Source organism: Ambystoma mexicanum, chromosome 10 (assembly GCF_040938575.1).
Source record: "Ambystoma mexicanum isolate Mex_15411 chromosome 10, UKY_AmexF1_1, whole genome shotgun sequence".
NCBI lineage: Eukaryota > Metazoa > Chordata > Amphibia > Caudata > Ambystomatidae > Ambystoma > Ambystoma mexicanum.
Window position 1 is genome coordinate 1,122,177,452 of NC_090932.1, and position 23,445 is coordinate 1,122,200,896.

Sequence of the window (23,445 nt, forward strand, 5' to 3'; positions counted from 1 at the left end):
TCCGCACAAATTGGAGTAGCAGGGATAATTGAATGTTTAGTCGGTGCACATTTATAGAAGGTGTAGATTGTGTCAACGGGTCTGCAAACAATTCTGATATATCTTCTGTGTCTTCAGTTTCATCTAGGTGACGTTTTGCAATGTAGAAATGATCCCCGGTTACTTTCCATGGCTCGCTGGTGACATTACATTCATATTCCAACCACTGAACATCTGCATCACTACTCTGAATCTTGGTCGGACCATGCTGTGCCTCAAAACGTAGTTGCTCCATAGTGACATCGGTTTGGCAAGCAACATCATTAGTTTCTGTTGTTGTCTGAGTCTTTATGCTCCTCTTCCTCCTGGCCCTTTAACAGATTGAAATAAAAACATGCTTAATTTAAAGCATACATACAGAAGATACGATTTACCAACTCAAAACGTAATATCAGCAAAATATCTGCTTAACAACTTCTCCTAAACAAACTGGTTTGTTCTTTACCCTTTGTAAAGACTGGAGGGGGGTATCTGTACTTCTGCCCCATAAATGGTAGGGTTAAGGCACAGAACAACCCCAGCAAGGCTCTCAATTTGGTACATATCGCGAGCAGCCAGGCTCAAGCTTCCAGGAGGTGATGCAGGCGGTTCTTAAGTACAGTGTTTCCCCAAAGCCCCCACAAAGGAATGTCCACACACTATGTTTGATGATAACACAGCTTCTTTATATAAAATAAGGTTTTGCTACCTATACCAACAGTATACATATAAATAATAACACGTTGTACATGGAATACTAATTCAGCGAATGGTAAATATATACACTCTATGTGGTACCACACACTTCTTAAATTCTGTAAGAACTGCGCTAACTGCAGACAGTTTTAAATGGCGTGTGAATTTTCAAATAAGGTGTAACCAGTATAGAATAGGAAAGAAAGGCAGGTTAGTTATGAACAGTGGCAGAATGCTTTTTTTAGACAAGACAAGTAATTCTGAGCGAGGATCCCCCCACCTCATCAACCTGTAATAGAAAGGTTAGGTAGTAACTTAGGTTGTCTTTTACAGTCCAGTCCAATATTGTCAATAACATTGTGCTTTCTTTTAAAAGGTTCTACCACCCCAAGGTACCCTAGAGGCCACAGGAGAACAGGATCCAAGACAAATCTGCGACCCCTGGATTACTCTTGGGGCTAGAAGATGCTCTTCCTCGTCACAGTACATTCGGTGCCTTGGCAGGCAAAATGGAAGACTTTGTTTGTTTTACGCAACAATTCCCTCTGAGGATGGACCCCCCTTTGGAAGAAGGAGCCACTGGGATGCTGAGTCCAAGAATAAAAAGGAACCAAAGTCTTTCAGAAAGGCAGCAGTTTGGCTCTTTGTGGTACTCTCCTTTGGTCGACCATTTCTCAGACTGTAGAAGTCATGTGAAGAAGAAACTTGCTGTGGTCTCCTTAAAGGCTTGGTGGATGAAGACCCCTGGGACCTTTCGATTACTTCTGGCGGCGACGTGTGCATAGGTCACTTTTGGTGTCTAGGTGGCTTCTGGTGACCTGGATTCGACCACTGGAGTGGACCTCGGATCCTCACCAATAGAAACCAAGTGGTCACAGGGGCTATCTTGCCTTCTGTCAGGAATCCATTGATTCCTATGGCAGAGTCTGAGTGTCCCGAAAACGATGGACACTCAGAGTCACTGACAAGTCAGCATGTAGCCGCCACCAGCCCAGACCCTGCTCTGTGGGCAACACACAGGTGCCCAGAAACGTACATAAGGGGTACATGGGTGTACACCCACATATGGGTGCCATAAGGGTATCCCACGGGTGATGTTCACCAAAAGATAAGAATGAAGAGCTGCACTGCCAGAGGTCCAGGTGGGACTGCAGTGGCAGACAACATAGAGAAAACACACACAGAGAAGTGGTAGGATAAGGATAGTAGGCCCTGTCCCTCCAAAAGGCATTTCCAGCATCACACACTTGTTTTCTTTATTTGCTTTGAAACAGTGGACTTCGATGTGCCGACCACAAGACCAAGCTAAGAAAAAACATTTGTTACAATGTATAAACCCAGCAAATGTCTTTTCCACTCAAAGAAACATATGTACATATCTACAAATAGAACCTACTTAAGTACGTAAAACATTGCAATATATAAAAAATTACAATGCCGATCAGATGTTTTGATAAATGATATTTCATATTATGTTATGTATACCTTTGGTCTATGGAGGTCATTACGACCTTGGCGGTAGGGGCTTAACGGGGCCGGTAGAGTTGCCGGCCCTGTTAACCCCCTACCGCCGCATTACAAGGGTTGCTCTCGGGACCCGGTAAGGACGCCTGGTTTTACCAGGCGCCCTTATCGGGTCCCGCGAGCAGACCAGCATGCTAGCAACGGGCCTGTTAATGGTTGTTCGCATGCTCCCCATTCCCATTGAGCCCTATGCGGGCTCAAATGGGAATGGGGATGGGTTCCTGGAATGGGGAAATACCGGGCCCTCCAAGGTCGGAATGGCCCGGTATTTCCCCATTCTAGGAACCCGGACCCGGTACCCGGAATGGGGGTAGCCATGCCGCAAATAGCGGCATGGCTATCTCCAAGGTCGTAATGACCTCATATGTGTCTCTTCAATTTTGACCGCTTATGTACGTTCCTTGGTCAATACATTCATTAAAAAAAGTTCAATGTCAAGCACATTTAATTGTACAATTTTTGATCTCACAAAGTACTTCTCGACAAAGTTGTTTTAAATAATTGCCAACCTGAAATGATAAGGTTAGTCGTTGTAAAACAATTTCAAAATGATTAGCAAGATAACGTCGGACACTTGGAACGTGTGATAATTTAAACATATATATTTTACATTTCAACTGATAACTTTCCGAGATGTCACATGGAGTGTGAGTGATATCCTGCAAAAGATAGTGATTAAAATGTTGCCTCCCAAATTAGTTTGCATTGTAATGTTTTCTTTTTAATGTATTCTGCTTTTGGTGCGAAGTTAAATGCTATTAACAAAAACAGAAAACTTTCATACAGTGAAAGGTTACATGCATTTCAGTTTCATAGTATGATTTTGGGGATTTTGATTTTTCATTGTTGCAGGTCAATGGGTGATAAATACAACGTGGTTGTTGGTTGAATTATTTGCACTTTTCTAACAGTATTGTACATTTTTTTTTAAATAAAACACTTATGTTCATTTCGTGCATGATCACTTCAGATTTAATCAGGCGGTTATCACTCATACATTTTTCAAAGAGGCTCAATATTTTCCATTGGGAAGACATTTTCATTGATAGCAGCCCCAGTTCCTTTCTAACTATTTTTATCAGGATAGATCTAGGCAGACTGAGAGTCTTTTTTCCAAAAAAGGCCTTCCAAAGATGCCCAGTGTTTAGTGGCATAGCAAGCAGGACATCCGCACCCTAGTTGAGCTTAGGGACCACCTTAACTTTGTAGAACTTAATTATTGGGAGCAGTGAATATCTACAAAATGTCTGTTTTAAAATTAATACTTGGCTGGCAAGTTCAATGGCTTTCGCTCTTAAGCAATCAATGGTACAGGATTCAACTGTGCTTTCTGAGATCTGAATTCCTAAGTATTTGAAAGATTCCACTGACGCAATTTCAGTGCGGCCAAGTCTCCGTTTAAATTTCTTTTTTCTGGGTTCCGGTCCCTTTTTTAAGGTATGGATCTTTGTTTTGTCCGTATTAATTTCCAGATTATTTTCCACTGAATATTCTGCTAACTTGTCCAACTGCCTTTGCAGGCCTATTGCGGTGTAATTAAACAGTACCAGATCGTCTGCATATAGTAAATGGGTGATCTTCACACTGCCAATCTTTGAAGGAAATCTTCAAATTTTTTCCATGATCTTTCCAAGATCTGAAATGTGCTAATTCCAGTGATAGAAATACATAAAACGTTAAATAATGGTGAACTCTTTGAAATAAATTAAAATAAGAATACAGTGTACAATGGGTATAAAGCAACAGAAACTTTCCAAGCAGCGATCAATGAAACTACCGAACGCAATAGCTGACCAACCCTTACTTGGATGAACAGATGAGCCGATTCAGCAAGCCTGGTAACAAGTAGATTGATGGCAATATACCTTGTGGATTGCAGAGATGTTCCCTAGTGAACTGTTATGGTGTATATATAGGCTTATAAAAATGGGTGTGTATGTGATTGTGTGACATGTTCGGTGACACCCACCAAGCCTCAATGCCAATGTTTGACATGCTCATTCTCATCCCCCAGCCCCCTCGGGAGTGCACAGACATAAGTGCGAACTGCCATTGATATTGGAGGGGGATGGATGGGCATGTGGCAAGTGCAACAGGCCCAGAACAATGTTTAATGGATACATACATGTGTTGATAGCAGAGACAGGGTCTTCAAAGGGGAGTATGGAGGTACCATGTCTGAGGAGGCTATGTAGACAACGGTCGCAGTGTGGTAGACCCCTTTGAGGGGTACATGGTGTTTGGCACTTTGATCGTCCACATGCAATAAACTCCCTCGGGAGCACCCGGTCATAGGTGCAAACAGCCATTGATACTGGAAGGGGATGAATGGGTATGATGCAAGCGCAAATGGACAGAAACAATGTTCAAGGGATACATACATATGTTGATAGCAGATACGGGGTCTTCTAAGGGGAGTCTGGAGACACTGGGTCTGGGGAGGCCATGCAGACAATGGTTGCAGTGCAGGTGTACATGGTGTTTGGCACCTTGAGCGTCCCCATGCACCCATCCCCCTCAGGAGAACACGGTCATAGGTGCGAACTGTGATTGATACTGGAGGGGGCATGAGACAAGCGAAAATGGCCAGAAACAATGTTCAAGGGATACATACATATGTTGATTGCAGGGACAGGGTCTTTAAAGGGGAGTCTGGAGACACTGGGTCTGGGGAAGCCATGTAGACAATGGTCGCAGTGCGGAAGATCCCTTTGAAGTGTACATGGTGTTCGGCACCTTCAGCATTCCCAAGCACACAACACCCTCAGGACCACACAGTCATAGGTGCAAACAGCCATTGATATTGGAGCGGGATGGATGGGCCTGTGGCGAGTGCAACAGGCCCAGAACAATGTTTAATGGATACATACATATGTTGATTGCAGGGACGAGGTCTCAAAAGGGGAGTCTGGAGACATCAGGTCTGGGGAGGCCATGTGAACAACGGTCGCAGTGCAGTAAACCCCTTTGAGGTGTAGATGGTGTTTGGCCCCTTGAGCGTTCCCATCCACCCAGCCCCACGGGGGCGCACGGTCATGGGTGTGAACTGCCATTGATACTGGAGGGGATGGATGGGCATGAGGCGATGGGCATGAGGCAAAACGCCGCCAAACTTCTTTCATGAACCTCCTAGATGGTGGGACATGTTGTTGACTTACTGAAAAATTCAAACAACTATTCATATTAACTTCTTTTTTTTCTTTACTTTGGTAATGTAGATGGCATAAACTACAAATTGTATTGATGAGGTTGCAGTACTGTGTGTAAAAATCTCGTTCTGTCCGCTGTCACTGGGGAGTTTCATGCGAATGGCTTGAACGACAGAGGCAGGTGTTACTTGTCGAACGTGGAATCCAAGCCTTCCAGGAATCCACCATGTGAAAGCACGATAGGCCACAAGCCTGTACCACCACTGAAAGAGAAACAATTATTTTACTAGAATGAACCAGATAACTGTACTGATTTAGTTTGAAACGTCCCCTAAATTTGATGGCATTGTTACCCTTAAAAAAGTAGCTTTCAGAGTAAAGTACTTGTGATTCGAAGTATCAAAAAATTACAAATGTGAATGTCCATTGAAACAAGAACAATTTGGGACCTAAGGAAATATTGTTTTTAAGTTTAAAGTGAAAGAAACGTAATTGTTTGGGTGTTACATCTAGTGATGAATACTCCGGTTTTATATTAGTACGAGAAATCAATTCATATTACAGAAGAAAAATAATTGTCATTGATGGATGGAAATTACAATGATGTAGGAGAACAACATCAAATATTAGGTGTCTCAGCTGTCAACATAAATCAGATTGAGAGTAAACGTGCTCATTACTTGGATTATGAGGGCAAACTGTTGCTCGAAGTTTGTGCATAAGGACCATCATCAGCTTGTGAGGCAGGCTGCCCTGAAATCATGCAGCTCGGTAACGCATAGCAGTGGTGTGTCTTCTTCGGCTATGTAGGCCAAGCATCTAGAGTTTTCACGGCAGCAGCAGGTCTACACCTCGGTTGGCATAATCTTGCAACCATCGCAGGTACACCAGGTGTAAACGTCTTCCATGCGACTGGGTTCAGGCTCTGGTGATTGATCATCACGACTCTCATCCGATTTCCCATTGTTTCTGCTTCTTTCTCTTTCAGTTAGTTCCTCCTCTGAATATTCAGGCTCGTACTAGTATGCTGTATTGTTGCCATAGTTCCTGATTAAAATAAACAGTCAGGAAAATCAGAATGTGTTTGTTGGTATACAAGAACTATTGTTAAAGAAGAAGAGAACACACTGCCATATTACAAACACCCATAGTGCAAAGACATGAACAATAGGCACAAAATATGAAATTTTGCATTCACACATGTAAAAAAAAATAAGCCTTGTAAAAGTACAATTTAAATATGGTTTGGCAAAGACATTTGCACATAATATGATATGGCATTTATAACGTGCCTATACACAAGAGTTTCATTGGTTACAATATGAGAAATGTTTAAACAAAAAGCAGCTACTGAGTTCAATAGATCGTTGACAAGAGACGTGCACTGGCATTGTGAAAAGGGGTGTAAGCGTCTAGTGATGTCAATTTGAGGGATGGCAATCTATATTCTTGCCGCAAGGGCAATTGAATTTAGGTTGATGTATCAACAGATAAGATTAGCACAAGATGGCGACTCCCAACTGTTGTTTTCGCATGTGTAAATGTGAGGAAAACTAAGGTAAGATGCATGGGAAATTTTATTAAGATCGATTACAGTATGCTTAAAAATACATGCCCAATCGATTGGGACAATAACATTTCTGAACAAACTTCCCATTTAAAGTAACTTAAACCAGATAGTGCACAATTCAAGAAAGCCTCAATTGTGGTTAAGTATATAAGATTTCTCCATAGTGATTGGTACACATACTGCACGCTAGTAATTCATGTCTTGGCACATTCATGGTAACTTCCTGTAATGCAACTTTCTCATGATACCCCTTCTGTGCGAATTGAGTGGACCCTAGTAACATTAAGCACAGCCGATCAGACATGCTAATTTTGTTAATAAAAGTACAACTTTCATGTGGCAAGACACATAGCTTTTCTCACAACGTCAAAAACACAAAGAAAGAATATTTTAGGAAATTCTCATTTGTTTAATAAAAATGAGCTTTCAGTGTAAACCAGCCAGGGTCGGCCTTTGTGGCTGCAGCACCCTGGGCGAATTGGCGCTCCTCCCTCCCCGCGCACCCTGGTCAACAGTAGGCGGGGGCAGGAAGCGCTGCATTTTTTTAATACCTCCTCGCTCCGCCGCCTCGCAGGGGGTTAATCTATGGAATAGGACGCTCATGCTGGTGCATGAGTGCCCTATTCCAATGAAAAACACCTTGCTCCCATGTCGGAGTGAGGAGGTATCATGGGAAAAGCACCCTATTATTATAAAATACGGCATGCCTGCCGTGTCTTCTCCCACTACGCCAGCTCGGGGGAGCCCTTGAAAGACTCCCCCGAGCTGGCGTGCCGGAGCATGCGGCTCCGGGCAGCCGCCCGGCCCGCCCTGCCCTAAGGCCGGCCCTGACCACAGTCAACTTTTTCCAAAATCTGAAGCTTAAATGACTGCCAACAAAATACAGACTTTATAGAAGTTGTTCCCCATGCAAAATGATATGGAAAATAGGAGCAAATTCTCCTGCGCCCTCCTCGAAAATGTCTGCCTAAATAATACAAAAATGACGCTTTCCTGTGGAAAACAGCCTCTTCTCGGCTGCCTTCATTGAAATGCGCATTTCAAATCACTTGTGATGATAGACAAATAATGCACGACTCATGCAGCGTTCATGTTTATAGCATGAAGCGTCTCCTCTCCACCACTGAACGTGCTCAACCGACGCCATGGGAGAGACTGGCTGGCTTGTCTCGGCTAAAACGGAAACACTAACGCCCCGCCTGGAAACCTATCAGTTAGGATGCATTACGAACCCCGCCAAGAGGTCCGTCACTTCCGTGCTGGCTCCAAGAGCGACAGCCAATGGTAAGGTTCGCTCGCTCAACCAATGAGAGCCGGCGGTGAATCCCGCTGACATCTGAGCACAGTTGAGGGCAAAAAATACAAGCCTGTAACACTACAGCGCCACTGTGTCACGTGCTAAGAAAATGGCTGCGCCCTGTTGCAATGTCTGGCTGAAGCAGGTAAGAGTGTTTTGGGGTTCAAGAATCTGGCGATGTGCTGCTAGACATACAGTAGGTGGGATGTGCCCGGAAGCTCTTGCGTGTCGAGCAGTGAACGGCATCTGTGCGTTGTGATCTGATCATATCGCCTATATATCCCTTGTACTTAACGAACAGACCGTTGCGTTTTCCTGTAGAGAGATTGACCCTTCAGTACTTTTTACGGCGTATCAGTAGCCCAATGCGATTTTTAGAGGGTTATAGGCAATCTGAGATTGAAAATGAAAAGAATAGCGATTAGGAAATGTAAGACTAGTGTGTTGAAGCGCGGGAGTATGTATGAAGGCTCGGGTGAGGAAAAAATAAAAGAGGACGGATCTAGTGTAGAGGACCTGGGCTGGGTGGCATTGGGAACAGATACCAGGGCGTGCCCTCTAATTTGCATATGTTTTGACGTCAGCGAAAATGACACCGCAGGGATAGGCATACATCTTTGATACATTTAATTACATCGAAATATGTTGGCTACATTCTAGTTATTCACCATATTGAATAGAAGTCTAAAAGTACCAAAATACAAAATGGTGAGTCCCAACAATGTAGTTTTGCAAAGCTTCGTTCTTTTTTTCAATTTACATAATAATTTGAAAAATCAAGAGAATCCTTCAGCAAGTGTCTTATTTCACAACTCGCACTGTTGTGAAGTTTTTACGGGGATGTGCAACCACCTTCCCCCACGCTAGCCTATTATGCCCGTGTGCGGGTGAATTCAGTTTTGATTTTCCTTGTGGGTCCCCCTGTTGAGCCCCTGCATTATTGTTATAGACTACTCATCCTAAAGGTGATTTTTCCTACTGTTCACGACTGGTGAGTGAGCTGCAGGCGTTCTGGTAAACCTCCCTTTTTGTTGTTTTCCAGGACTGCGAATTTGAGGGTGAGCACAGCCTTCCTGTACAAGGTTGTGTCTGACTTTTATCTCTGTGAGAAGAGCCATTGTTCTGTGTTTTTCCATCCTCCTTACTCTTTTAAAACGGAGGAACGATTTCATCGGCTGAACCCGGTGCAGCCCCTCATAGACTACTTTTTGGACGAGAGATGTCGGGAAAGATGACCACCTGTTTGTTGGTTATACTGGTCTGTGTGCTGGCAGGGCTACGACTAAACAGACCCTGCAAACGTGGCTCATGTTCTGCATCTCAGAATGCTAGGATCTGGCCAGGAAGGAGGTGCCTAAGTGTCTCGGAGTTCATTAGAGCAGGTGCCTGATTACCACCTCTGCCCTTCAGCAGGGTCGGAGGGGTTCCTGTCGTTGACTGTTAATGAGTAACATGGGCATCGATGCACATCTTTGCCACATGTTACTGCCTGCAATCCCTGTCACAGGATGGTGCTCACTTTGGCAGAGTGGTCTTCCAGAGTTTTCTGGTGTAAGTGGTGTTTTCTCTGTCCCCCACCTGCAGAGTGGCAATTAAATTCGTGGTATTGTGCATACTTTATTTATAGACATTGAAGTAATGACCAGCGGGAACCTTGGTGAATGGCAGACTATATATGAATGAGCTCCCCATTTAATACTCAGATTGACTCCTGTGGGCAGCTAATTTGGAATTAATGTTTGCTACTATTCAGCCACTGTTACAAACTTCAAGTGTACGTCATTTCGAGGAAAGTGAAACGCAACCAATGTCAGGCTGCTTTTAAGCATAGCAGTGGTTCCCTATGAATCCAGTGTATTCATCCTGCGTGCCCCTGGTTATCATTTTGTACCCTCACCTTAAATCCCCCACCTCACTCTGTGTCCACCATTCTGCTCCCATTTCACATAAAATGAAAATACCACTAGATGAGATTTGACCAACAAAGAGTGGTCTCCTCACCAGGTGGGATGGGGCGTTTGGCAAGGCAGACTGTGTTGTTTGGCCTATGTACTTCTGTTGGTTACTCATACGTGTTGTCTGAGAGTGGTTTATTTGGTTGATGGAGGACATAAGCATTTTAAGCCCTGCTAGCCCACTGTTAGTAATTGCTGTCGGCAGGCCAATCACCTTGAAACTCTGTCGCTCTGCTGGACCTTCACTCCCACACAATTGGCTCAAGCCGCTTCAGCTGGCTCTGGTTGAATCACCGCCTGACCAAGATTATTCTGTTGGTGGAAGTTGCTTAAACTAGCAAAGAACTAGGAAACCCAGTGGGAGTAGCATTTGCAGGTGACTAATCCCCTTCTGCAGTGGCGCAGGTGAACTAAAAACAGTGGTATGGAAGGTTGCCCAGAGCAATGCTAGGGGTTGGGGTTAATTCAAAACCTACAACAGGGTGAGTGGGCACCACTCCTACCTTCATCGTTTGTGTATTCTGTATACTCTTAGGCCCTGATTCATGGAATTATTTGAGTGCAAAACAGGGATTTGCGTGCCACTCTGCCTGCAAATCCCTGTTTGACGAATGTGGATTTGCGGCCAAAATGGCATGCAAATCCCCCTTTTAACACGCAAATAATTCCACTAATCGGGGCCTGAATGAATTAAACCCTGTATGTCGTACATACCCTCTAAACGATGCCTCAGCACGGGAACTTGCATTCATACAGCAGCAAGACTTTGGCTGAAAAGCCAGCTGTGAGGGTTGCACACACTTGGTCTAGCTTCATTAGCTAGAGGACATTAATATGATTTTAGTGTCACTGTGGCTGTATTATTTAAACAATTCAAAAAAGGTTATTCACAAACTTTGTGTCATCAGATATATTTGATCTATATGTGGTTGAGGCAATAGCCAGAATGCCAAAGTCCTTCATCGGGGTGAGACCTGGCCATGCAAGGATGCGTCGTGCTGATCGCCTTTACGAAAAATAAGTAATAGGAAGCGCAGAGTCCAGGACTCTCCAAGCTTACTGTGCACATGGATTATCATTCTCCTAAATTGACACGAAAGTCGGGAAGGGATTTATTTTCGATTCCAGGTGGACAACGGTGGTCGGCTGACTGCTCCAGCATAATAGATGGGAATTGAGAGGTTGCTACTTATTTTTCGGGAAGGTGATCAGCACAATTCATCCTTGTGTGGCCAGGTCTCGGCCTGATGAAGGACTTGTTTGTCCAAAATGCATTGACATTCTGGCTAATGCCGCAACCACATATCGATTAAAATATATTTGACCTCTCAAACTATTTAAAAGTTGTGAAGAACTTTTTTCAAATTGTTTAAATAATACAGCCAGAGTGACGCTAAAATCATAATAATGTCATCTACTTAATGTAGCTAGACCAAGGGTGTGCAACCCTCACAGCTGGCTTTTCAGCCAATGGGCCTCATTACGAGGTTAGTGGTAGCCATGGCGCTATTAGCGCCATGGCTGCCTCCAAAACCCTGGTGAATGGAGCAATTACCGGTCCATTCCAAGGTTGGTGGGACCGGTAATTCCCCATTCACCAGGGCCCTTTCCAATGGGAAAAACCAGGCATTAGGGAGGACCCGCAAAGGGAACTCGAAGTAGGGCGGTAAGGGATTACCTGCACCGGTGCCGCTAATCCCTTACCGCCCGCCTCATAACGAGGCCCAATGTCTTCTTGTATTAATTGAAAATCTTCCACTCATCACATTTTTTAGTATCAGTGGGAGCCACACCTTTACAGGGCATGGTGAGGTCAAGGCCTGTCACCTGAGTAATGGATACGCATGTTTCATGTTCCAAGGAGGGCTCTTTCTCTTGAACCCTAAACTTCACACCTCAGAGAATTTAGGGAAATGAGGGTAGATCCAGGGAATCCTGCTACCTCATTTGGCATTCTCAAATCCTTGCCACACAATGTATCTTATCGAGAGAGAAGATGGGTGAGAGACTGTCAAAATGTGAGCTTTCTGCTGTGACCGTGGCATCGGTAGCAAAATGGGCAGGTGTTGTGGGATAGCAAAAGAGAAGAAAATGCCAACTGAAGCCTGTCCCTTTCCCACTGATCTCATGGAAACAGTGACCAACACTGACATTTAGGTCTGTCTTGCATTCTACTTGGAGGTCCTTAATTTCTAGCACACATCCTCCTCCTGCTAGTTTTTCCTTGAAGTATAGCAAGTATGCGCTTGCTCCTTAACCATCTGCTTGACCTTCATGCCAACAACCCACCGCCCCCACACCTGCCTTATTCTATGTACAGGTTGGTAAAATGCCTTTTGGGTGCCACTTGGCACAAAGCCACTTGCCCACCTTGAGGATCCTCCTCCACAAAACGCAAGCCGCCTGCCACACGTTTCTTAATCTATAGATGCTTCTGATTCAGAGCATGGTTTGCCGAGCTGGTTCACACCACGCTTTTTCCTCTAAATATCCTCCATACTTCCTCACCTTAATGGACTAAACTCGCCAAGAGGTCATTCCATACAATAGCCAATAAAATAGCATTACTTCTGTGACAATATGAGGTCCTAGGGAGTTATATTAGCAATATTTGTCCCCCAGCAGGTACTGTAGAATGAATCTGTGCAGAAAGCCAATAGGCCTTTTTTTCGAAACTCTGGTGCCAAGCTACTTCTTTTTCTAGAAGCAATGCCTAAATCTTTGGAACATTAAGTCTTGAAGTGTATGTCTGGCAGGCAATTGTTGAACCTGGCGAGGTGCTGAATGGTATGGAATGCCTTGGACATTTCCACTACAAAGAAGTAAGAAGCCTACGCCTCTTTCTATTACAGGAGCTTCTTTCATGACTAACAGATTCTAGATTTCCAACATCTGCTTTGTTGACACCAATTGCTGGGGTTGACAGTCTTGATGGCAGGGAGGCAATGTCTGTACCCTCTGGTTATCACACACAGGACTCCAAGGTACTCTGTATTAGCCAGGCAGGGTTGGAAGTCCAAAGTCACATCTTGCCCATATAGAGGTGGCATTCTAAGTGAAGAGTCAGTCATATTATAGTATGAGGTTTCTGTATCGACGCTGCTAGCCCGGTTTCCACTTGCAAGGGAGTTTACATAAGATCTGCCCGGCAGAGTGGCGGCGAGTGGCAGTCCTGCAGTATCCCCTACCTGCATAGTCTGCCTTCCCTATCTTCACTTTTGGAGGCAGAGCACTTCTTCAGCTGTACTATAATAACCCCTACAGTTTGCAGAGCGGACGCAGAGTGGCAGTGAGTGGCAGTCCTGCAGTCATGGCTGTCGAGGCTGCGAGGACTGCCACCTCCATTAACTCCCCTACAGCTGACGTTGAAGCAAGGCGATGGACGTGTAGCTCGCGCCCCCATTCCATCCCAGAGGAACTGGTGGTTACGAAACTTAACCAAGAATACTCTTTTTCTACAGTTCGCAGCCCAACAGAAAAAAGAAATAAACCAGCAACCAAAACGTTAAACTATAAACGAATGCGGAAGAAGCCTGTTGATCTCTTGACTCCTCTACCGGCAAAAGAAGCCTACCGAACAAAGACTCAATCGGAGAATCAACATCTGCAAGTCCCCACGCCATCGGCCACGGAGGATCTGCAAACTGAAGCTCCACCCTCTGTGAGTACTGCAGACCCTGTGACTGCTGTCCCACTGGCCCGCTCACCTGTTGGTCCCGAAGGGGGTGGCAGGTCCGCGTTGCCCCCGGGAGAGGATGCGGGTCTGCGGCAGGGAGAGACGCCGATCCGAGAATCCGAGGCTCGACCAAACTTCAACGCGGGAGCCGGGTTCGGCGGCGGGGAGCAAAGTTTGCTACACATGGATGATCCAGCGGTGGCAGAGACTGAAGTAGTCGTACCCTGCAGCCACGTCATAGTCAAAGCTATCATACACTGCGACGCAGAGGCAGGAGAAGGAAACCCCGACCATTGGAGGCGTGACTCTTCGGAACTTGCATCGAGGGTCTCCCTCGACCATCCTCCCTTGGAAGGCGCGCCTGATGCCTGTGACCATGGCGCCCTTGTGAATTCATCAACTATGTTAGACAAGCCGAGCACCATCACTATACCAGCTCAGCCAAATCAAAGAAAACGCCCTAGACACTCGCCTACAGCCCGCAACACAACGAAAAACAAACGACCCGAACGGGGAAAAAAACAAAATAAAAAGAGAGGGCTGTTTATACACAAGGGCATAGTCACCAAGAAAAACAGCAATGGAATGACAGCCTACTCGAACAGAACAGGAAAGGCAATGCATAACGCCACCTCGCAAAACCTGCTCACAAGTTTTTTCAACCCTAAAAACCCCCAACGTCCACCTTACACAGCAGAGCTCACTGAATTGAAATCTTGGAAGCGCTCCAGGACAGCCACCAAATGTTGAAACACAGGAAGTTGGACCATCAGACATTCTGTCCACAATCGCTGGCGGCCCTTGCAGCCTCTAATTTACACCAAACTCAGAGAGGTTCTACCTCCCAATACCCCAGGGCAAACTGTAACTCCGCCAAAACAGAAATTACAGGTTTTGAAGGCGGACGGGGTCACGCCCCCAAAAAGACCTCTGTGAACCATCAACGGTATCGCCCTGGACAAACCCTAGTACAAACGACCACAAGGAACTTGGAGACCTCCAAAAAAGTAACCTTAATGGAAACACCTCAGACTCCCCACTTGTAACTACTGAAGAGCAAGTGCGTGTTCCATCTAGCACACCAACATTTTTTTTCTAAAGACAAATCATTAAAGACACCGGCAGGGCCCAATTCCAGGGCTACCGACGTCCAGAATTGAGACATATATCAAATACATTGCAAAGGAAACATCTCAGGACTTTCAACCTTTAGTGCTTAAAGCACAAGTACCAACAAGCCCCCGAGAAGAGGAAAACCAACTCGGTCCTCAAACAACCCGGCGGGACACAAGGTTCCCGGCAGACCACGACAAGATTGATGTCTCACTAGCGGCGGGTGTGGCCAAATCAACTATGCCAAACTACGCCGTTCCTTTCGAAAAAGAAACTCCATAGAAGCGCCAGAAACGGCATTGGAAGTTCAAAGTCGACTCCAGTTCTATTTCCTTCGCGGGGTCCACACAGAAGATATTCTCTTGACCAGCCGCCCACAAGATATCACCAAAAACCTTTAATGACACCACTAACTATTCTTTCTCCACCAAGAAGTCCAAGTGGCCAAGGCAAATCTCCTTTTAAAAGCTCCACCAGTAGGTCTTACTCCGTTCACAAAACTCTATGAATCTCTAAATGAGACCCTAAAAGACCATACTTCAGTTCAGGCTATGATGTATACTAAATTGATCTATTTAGAGGGCTACGTGATGGCCCATGAAGAATGCCTGAAACTGGCCAAAGAACAAAAACACTACTCTGCCTCATCCCAACATCAACCTAGAGATTCAAACTCAGCAACTGCCGATTTGAGGCAAAATAAAACTTCAAGTGAGGTGGGGGAACAAACATCTCCGTTCATAGATCTGACTGTGCAAATCGCTTCTAGAAACATTCAAACCCAAACCGAAGCAATTCAAACGAAAACGGCAACAACTCAAGTCCAAGGAGGGAGTAAGGAAGTGGTGCTGGTAGTGGATGACACCATCCCCTCGGACTCAGGAAACACCATTGCGGGCCAAAGTGCCGTCCAACCTTTTCTGATTTTTAAGAAAAACAAAGTAGAAAAGGACTTAAGCAAAAAGTGTGAAAAACAAGTTCTGAAGCTCATGAAACAACCGGCAACTTCGAGTAAACTCAAAACGAACTTGAGTAAAGAAAGGCCCGCACCCGTAAGGAGAGATACCAGTCCTCCTTTAACCCAGAGTGCCTCAATCATTCTAAGCGCGAATACACAATCCCCTAAAACGACTGAAGAATTCATGGCCCTGGAGCCCTTGATGAATATTAGCCAACACCTAGATTAGTGTCTCCAGAAAGATCCGATTGAGGAAGTACCCGAAACTCCTGGAAGAACAGTAACTTTCGTGGGCCTCCCTAAAAGCTCAGCTGACAGCTTAGAAGAAGTAAATCAGAAGCAAACTTATCGTAATAAAATAAATTCAAACTTGAAGAAACCTCAAATGAAAATAAGTGATCATTCGCCCGCCAACTGGAGTAAAAACCAAAGTCCGACAATGTCTCTCTTTCAAACGGCGAAAGACTCCAGACCAAGACTTTCTCCACACAGAAACCAAACTCGGACTCACCCCATCTCCAAAAGAGGATCAGACACAAGAGAAAGCCACTCCCAAGGCAAAATCTGACACCGACTCCCGAAAATCAGGAAGAAACGCACCCCATTACCGATCCAAAACAGAAAAACATCGTAAGATCTCCAACGCCACACAAGAACGGCGGTGGGTTCTTAAACTAGAACAAATCCAGGGAAACCACGACGACGTGATTCTAAACCGAAGTTCAGTGCTAATCCTGTTCAACCACGTACCAAAGCTGAGGACAATAAAAACCGACGATCTAAAGATCGTTGACCTGAGCCATAAGAAAGGGAGGGCGCAAACCTACCTCCATATTACATCAGCATCGATCAAAGACCTATTAAGAGGAGAAGCAAGAGAACTACTGAGACTGGGTTACGATCTTACTGAGTCAAACAACATCAGTGAACATTCACGCAGTAAGTCCCACACTTCAAGGGGAAATGAAAAGCTACAAACTCAGCATTTACCAAGCAAAGAAAGCTCCCAAAAGAACCATCGAAAAAACACAGAGCGTTCCTCTGTAATACCAAATCAGAGCAAGCACAACTCTACCGCAGTGCATGACCAAACTACCTTCGATCGTGAAAACTCATACTCGAAGGGTCAAGCCAAATCTAACCCGAAGTACGGCGAAAAAGGGCAAAAAATCGACACCAACATCCGATCAACTACAACTAGTAGCCCATCTTCGCAGGTTCTGCGAAAAACGTTTAGCCAATTGGTTCAACCCATGTCACTGGATCAGGTCGCACACACGTCCAAGGCGACGTCTATGGGCCTGGCTTCCTAAAGCTCTTACATTAAGGAAGTCCAAATAGCAACTCAAGAACTCGGACTACAGCCTCAAAGAGCAGCAGCCAACAGACGTAGTTAGACACACAATTCGTCTTTGTTCTTGGAACACCAGGGGTTTTAACACTTGACCGCCCCGGGCGAAATCCACCTTGGTGAGTACTATATACTTTGCCTACAAGAAACGTGGCTAACGAAATTACCAACTTTAGATGGCTACGAACTCTCCTTGGCACCGGTCCTAAAAAGCACAAAAGGCTGTCCTTCGTCTGGCCTCTTGACAGCTATCCGCAAGGGACATGGTTTAAAGCTGGAAAAAGTTTTAAGTGCAAATCAACACCTTTTAGAAGTACTGCTAAAATGGTCTCACGAAAGTGACCGTGATAGGAAGGAACAAAGCACGCCTCTAGCCATCCTAAACACATACTGGAACCCAGCTAAAATAGAAACGTCAATCTTCCTCAGAGAAATGGAATCATAAATTGATGAGATCTTAACAGCCCACTCGGTGACACACATATTAATTTGTGGAGACCTAAACACTGTATGCTCATTACAAAAACCTAAAAAATCCTTGACCCCGGCCGATCTTGGAGGAACGCAGTGGCACGATCTAATGAAATCTAGACAGTTCCAAAGTCTGGATTCGGTTTTTCCTGACCAGTCCCGTCCACCGACTTGGTCCAACGGCGTGTCTCAGTCATCAATCGACCACATATTCATTTTGCGACCGTTCCTGGATCTGATCACATCCTTTGAGGTGAAACAAACCAAGGTCAGTGACCACAATCCTCTAATTGCATCTTGGCAAAGTACAAACGACCCAGTGGTTATGCTGACCCATCAGCCTGAACTAAACGCACAAGGAAACAGACTACGCCTCTCAGTGAAAGACATCAAAGATCTGTCAAACAAGTATAACAAGGCCAAATCCAGTGAACTGGAGTACGTGACTGACTATGGCCCCCTGTTAATAACATACAAGAAGCACGGCCAAACGAGACCACCATCTACATCAGTGAAGCACTCGTACGACGTATTGCTAGTAGAAAAACGACGAGAATACCGAAAAGCCACTAGACTTGCGGCTAAGCTTGACATTAACCAAGCGAAAATCGCCAAAGCGAAAGCAAAATCCACCTACCGCTCCTGGCTAAAATCGCATCAAAGAATCCTATATCAACGGGATTCTGAAGCCACACTGAGATCCATCTGTACAAAAAATTCGAGAGAGTTCTGGTCATTGTTAAACTCTAAGCTATCCATCAGGAGCACAAACATCCAAAATGTGATCGGCAAAGTAACCTGGGAAAAGTACATAAAGGAAACTTTTAAACTACCCCTGGGCCTGAATTTTTCCTACGTCAGCAAGCCAAGAGACCCCTTGGGTTAAACTCAACGATCAAGAAGAAATCCTCGATCTAATAAGCAAACTGAAAAACTCAAGGGCACCGGGACCAGAAGGCATTACAAACATTGACCTAAAATCCCATCCCGAAGCCTGGTCTATTTTCATAAGTCAAGTTTTCTCAAGATGTTCAGAATCAAAAACAATCCCTGCTTCTTGGACTACAGCTACGATCGTACCAATAAAATATACAAGAAGGGCGACATCAATGTTCCCGCAAATTATCGACCTATAGCGCTTCTTGACCCCATAGGAAAGTTATTTGGCTTCATGCTACTGAAAAGGTTCCAAACATGGGCCCACGACGCTCCGTGCAACGATCCATTTCAATCTGGATTTAAAAAGAACCTGGGAACCGTAGTTAATATCCTCTTAATAAGCATTTTGAAAACCAAAGTGCTAGAAGGGGGGACCCCGGCTACATCTGGCCTTCATCGACTTTTCTCAAGCGTTCGACAGAGTTGACAGGACCCTCCTATGGAGCAAACTGAAAAACTGGTCCTGTACCGAAGCCATACTGAACCCCATCAAATCTCTGCACACAAACACGTCGGTACGAGTCAGACTAAACTGTCAAGGATCTCTATCAAAAACTATTGTGATCCAAAGGGGGGTCAAGCAGGGGTGCCCGTTGGCCCCCGCACTCTTTCTGGCCTATCTTGGCGACTTTCAAACATCGGAAACCTCTGAGATCGTTCCCACCGCGTTGGGTCAACACAAAATCAGCAGATTACTCTACGCCGACAATCTCATACTGATTGACCAAACGCCTATAGGATTACAGCGCCAACTCTAGGATTACAGCGCCAACTCGATAACCTTCATGTATACGCAACAACCAACAACCTGGAAGTAAACAAAGGGAAAACAAAAATAGTCACATTGGAAAAAGCAACAAAGAAAACTGAAAAACTAAAATGGTTCTTCCAGTCGGCGGAGATCGAAAAAGTCCAAAGCTTTAAGTATCTGGGCATCACACTCGACAATACCAAAAAAAGAAACAGCTATGCGAGAACATCTAAGAACAAAAACCAGGAAACTTGCTATACAAGGAAAAGCAATCGACCAAAAGCTAGGACGCTTCTCAACGATACCAGTGATCGACTTTTACAAAATGAAAGCTGTCCCTGCCATAACCTACGGTAAAGAGGCAATGATACTGCTCCCATGAGAAATTTGACCTAAACTCGAAGCTTACTATTGGAGAACAATTCTCGGCCTTCCGGCTTCTACGTCTGTAGCATCCATTCGCAGAGAACTGAGCCTCCTGTACCTACAAGGGACCTTGGACTGCAATTCCTTAAAATTATACAGAAAAATACTGCTCCCTGAAAGCCCACTGCCATACAGAATCATCAAAATAGAACTAGCAGTTGAATCCAACAAACCCGTACAGTCCTGGAAGCTATACATCTCCTCGCTTCTGAAATCTATCGAGTGTGACAAAGAAGACCTGATTCAAAACCCGGTAAAAATCATGAAAAAAATCAAAGAGTTAGATTGCATCACAACTCTTGCAAAAGCCACGGAAAATAGGCTAACGCTACACTTGCCACCAAACGCAAAGAAACTAAATGAACTGCAGGGATATATCAAACAATTCCCTAACAGAAAAGCAAGAAACTATCTTCTGAGAACGAGACTGAACCTGTTACCGACAAATGAAATCAAAGCCATTAGGGGACTTTCCAACTCAACACACTGCAGATTATGTCGCAACATAAATGAAAAAGAGAGTCCGCCACCTGCTTTTAGGTTGCTCAGAAACAAAATTAATCGGGACAGTTTACATGCAGCACTTTTCGTCTGATCCCTCACTAGATAACAAATCCTGTTGGTGGTCAAGAATGATCAGCGGGGACAAACCAATATGGCTAACGGCGACTTCTCAACTTGTGCAACAAATCATGGCCAAGCTGGATACCTTGGAACTTCTGGAAAGGACCTCAGAAAGCCAAGGTCTTACACTGGCACTTCCACACTACGAGATTCCAGGTGAGCCGATACTTTGTTTGAAAAGGCTGAAAAAGGCTGAAAAATCAGTTGAACTCTTCTTAAACTTAAACGAAGTCTGTTCACAAGACAAATCGAGCGACGGACTGAAAAGTTCTTTGTAAAAATCAAATCTTTTTTATTTCATACAAACAAAATAAAAAAAAATAAGATCTGCCCTTGTTCAGCTGCTCATGATCATCCATCTCTGCTCTGAACAACACTTTGTCATTGAATGGCAGGTCTAGGACCTTCTCCGGAGCTCTTGGAGAAGGTATACAAACTTCTGCCTGTGCTGTTTCAAACTACAATCCCACATTCATGCTCTAGGAATAGGGTTCCATATGCCTGATGGTGATTGTTCCACATTGCAATGGGAATCTTTGTCCTCTTAACAGTGACAAATTAATCTCCTTGGGGAAGATCTGCAGTAATGGATGAACAGCCATTCTACCTTTTGGCTGTTGCATCCCGTTAGCACCACCTCAGCCTTTGCCTTCCGTGAGTGCAGTGGAGTGAAGGGTTCTGGTACATGTTACCTGTATGCATACAATCTGTGCGCAACACAATCCAGAGTAAAAGCAGCCATACTCCATCCTTTCAGTAAGGCCACGACTACAACAAAAGATTGGCAAGGCAGATGAACACATTTAGGCTAGCCCCAGTCCTAATAACTCTTTCCATCCTAGTATTTTAACCTGTGCTTATGTGGTGCTGCGACTGGCCTCCTGGACCCCTCTGAGTCATACAGGGGCCAGGCCTCCCTCGTCCAGTCTGATTCAGCGCCCGCCCCCTTACTAGCACTTGCCCCTGGGCACCCTCCCTGAGCAGATTACTGAGTCTGGTCCACCCCCCTTCCTCGCACTAGCTCTCCCTCCTCCTGTCCTCACTGCACTGCTCGACCGTGAGTCTGCCCCTTCTCCCCACCCTCCTTGCACTTACCCTCATCCCATCCCCAGTGCACCTGGCCCCACCTAGCATTTACCCAGCCCCCCACCATCCCACCCTCCTGCACTACCTGCTTGCTGCACTTGCACAATCCGAATGTCACAAGACCTAGTACGACTGTTAATTCCCTCTGCATTGCCTGCATCGCCCCCCACCCCACCTTCCCCTTGTCTTGTGGCGCCTGGAAACACTTTCTGCTGTATAGGCGCCATACAAATGTCCAATAAATTAAACCATAGTCTCTCTGTCCTGGTCGTAGTCTCTCATTTTATTTGTTTCTGTGTCCCTCAACTCGGTCTTGCCCCCGTATCGCTTCCTCTACCTTCGGTTCTTTTTTTTTTTTTATCGTCTCCTTGACCCTGGGTGGGGGTAGTAATAGCACAAGAGAAGGCAGAGAACAAACGCGTTTTTGTTTGGGGGATGGTTTCTGAAAGCATAACATGATGTAATTGCATGAATGTATTAAGTATGAATCCTGGAGACGTTCTGAGTAGAGCAGCTGGTTCATTTGTGCTGGTGGTAAATGGGTAAGTATTTTGTTTAAACATTTTTTTACAGCAGTTATAACATGATTTATGCTCTTTTTGCGTGGGTTGGTAAACTGGTGCTTATCATGGTCCGTTTGCTGCAAATGGATATACCCACACCAATCCCCTCCTCCCTCCTGCTAGCCACTACGTGAAAAAATCCATGGACATTTAAATCTGCAAGCATACCTACAAAGGTAACTCTCGCTCACCAGGCTGGACGGCACACCACTGCCATTAACCGGAAATCCACTCTTAGCCCTAGTGACCCAAACAGCTCCCCCACCCGAAATACCCTCTCCGCACCAGCTGAAAGCAGAAAAACCCCAGCCCAAATAACCACGTGTGTGTATATGACAAGCAACATCGATGGGCCCCCCACATCCTGCCCCCAGAATCACTGCAGCCCTGCATCCTTAGGCGACAAAACCTGCTATCTCACCCTCTCCCGGCTCTCAGTGCCTGGTAAAGAAACCCTGGATGACTACATCCCGCAGTGCCATCCTTATGCGCTCGTGTGACACTCCATGTACCAAAACGAATGCTTATCAAAGAGATGCCACTCCCCACAGCCCTGTAAAGAGCCTATTGTGACTAGAAATAGCAGATTACTTGCACGCACAAACCTGAGAGCAACCTGGTCTCTCCCATGCACACGTAGAGCCAGAAACCTGCATCTGAGAGAACGTACAAACTTACCAACCTTCAGGCCGCTAACTATCATAATCACCACCCTACCCGATGCCTAAATCCTACTCCCTCCCTCACTCGCAATAACGACCACAACACTCACTTTGCCAGAAGACCAAAACATTTGGCACCAAAATACGAGTTACCTAGCCCTAGACCCCCCACACTTCCAGCATCACATCCCAGTAGTGTAACTACAGCATCCCGCCCTAGTCACAAGAAACCGTATCCTCATCCCTCTCTTCTTCTATGATCAAAGATGGATCCGTCCCTGCCCCCGCCCTAGATATCCATGACACATAATCTGGATATCCTGGCCATTATGGAAACATGGCTCCATACATCGTCTAGCCCTGCCCTCTCGTAGCTTTACCAACAGGATACACTACTGATAGCCCGAACGCTGGAGGTGGAGGAGCAGCTGTGATAGGCAAAGACTCACTGTCACTTGGGCAACTCAACACCCCATCTCTAGGGAATTGCGACATACTCCTAGCCAAATTGACAATCCCTCATAGACCCTATCGCTATTTACCTGACTTATCGCCCACCAGGCCCTTTGCTATCTTTTGAAGAAGACATCCTTCACGCAGTAGGCACGAATATCAA

At 45.3% G+C, this 23,445-nt stretch overlaps 1 protein-coding gene across 2 annotated transcripts in view; it reads left to right on the forward strand.

The window, feature by feature from the left end:
* The first annotated feature begins 8,252 nt into the window (after positions 1–8,252).
* Positions 8,253–23,445, forward strand: part of MRPS24 (mitochondrial ribosomal protein S24) — a 91,928-nt gene continuing 76,735 nt past the window's right edge. The window contains exon 1 of one of the 2 annotated variants that reach the window (XM_069618999.1): positions 8,253–8,399. In XM_069618999.1, the coding sequence (XP_069475100.1) occupies positions 8,364–8,399 (36 nt within the window). In that variant the 5' untranslated portion in view covers positions 8,253–8,363. The remainder of the gene's footprint in view (positions 8,400–23,445) is intronic. The other variant, XM_069619000.1, reaches the window with a different exon arrangement.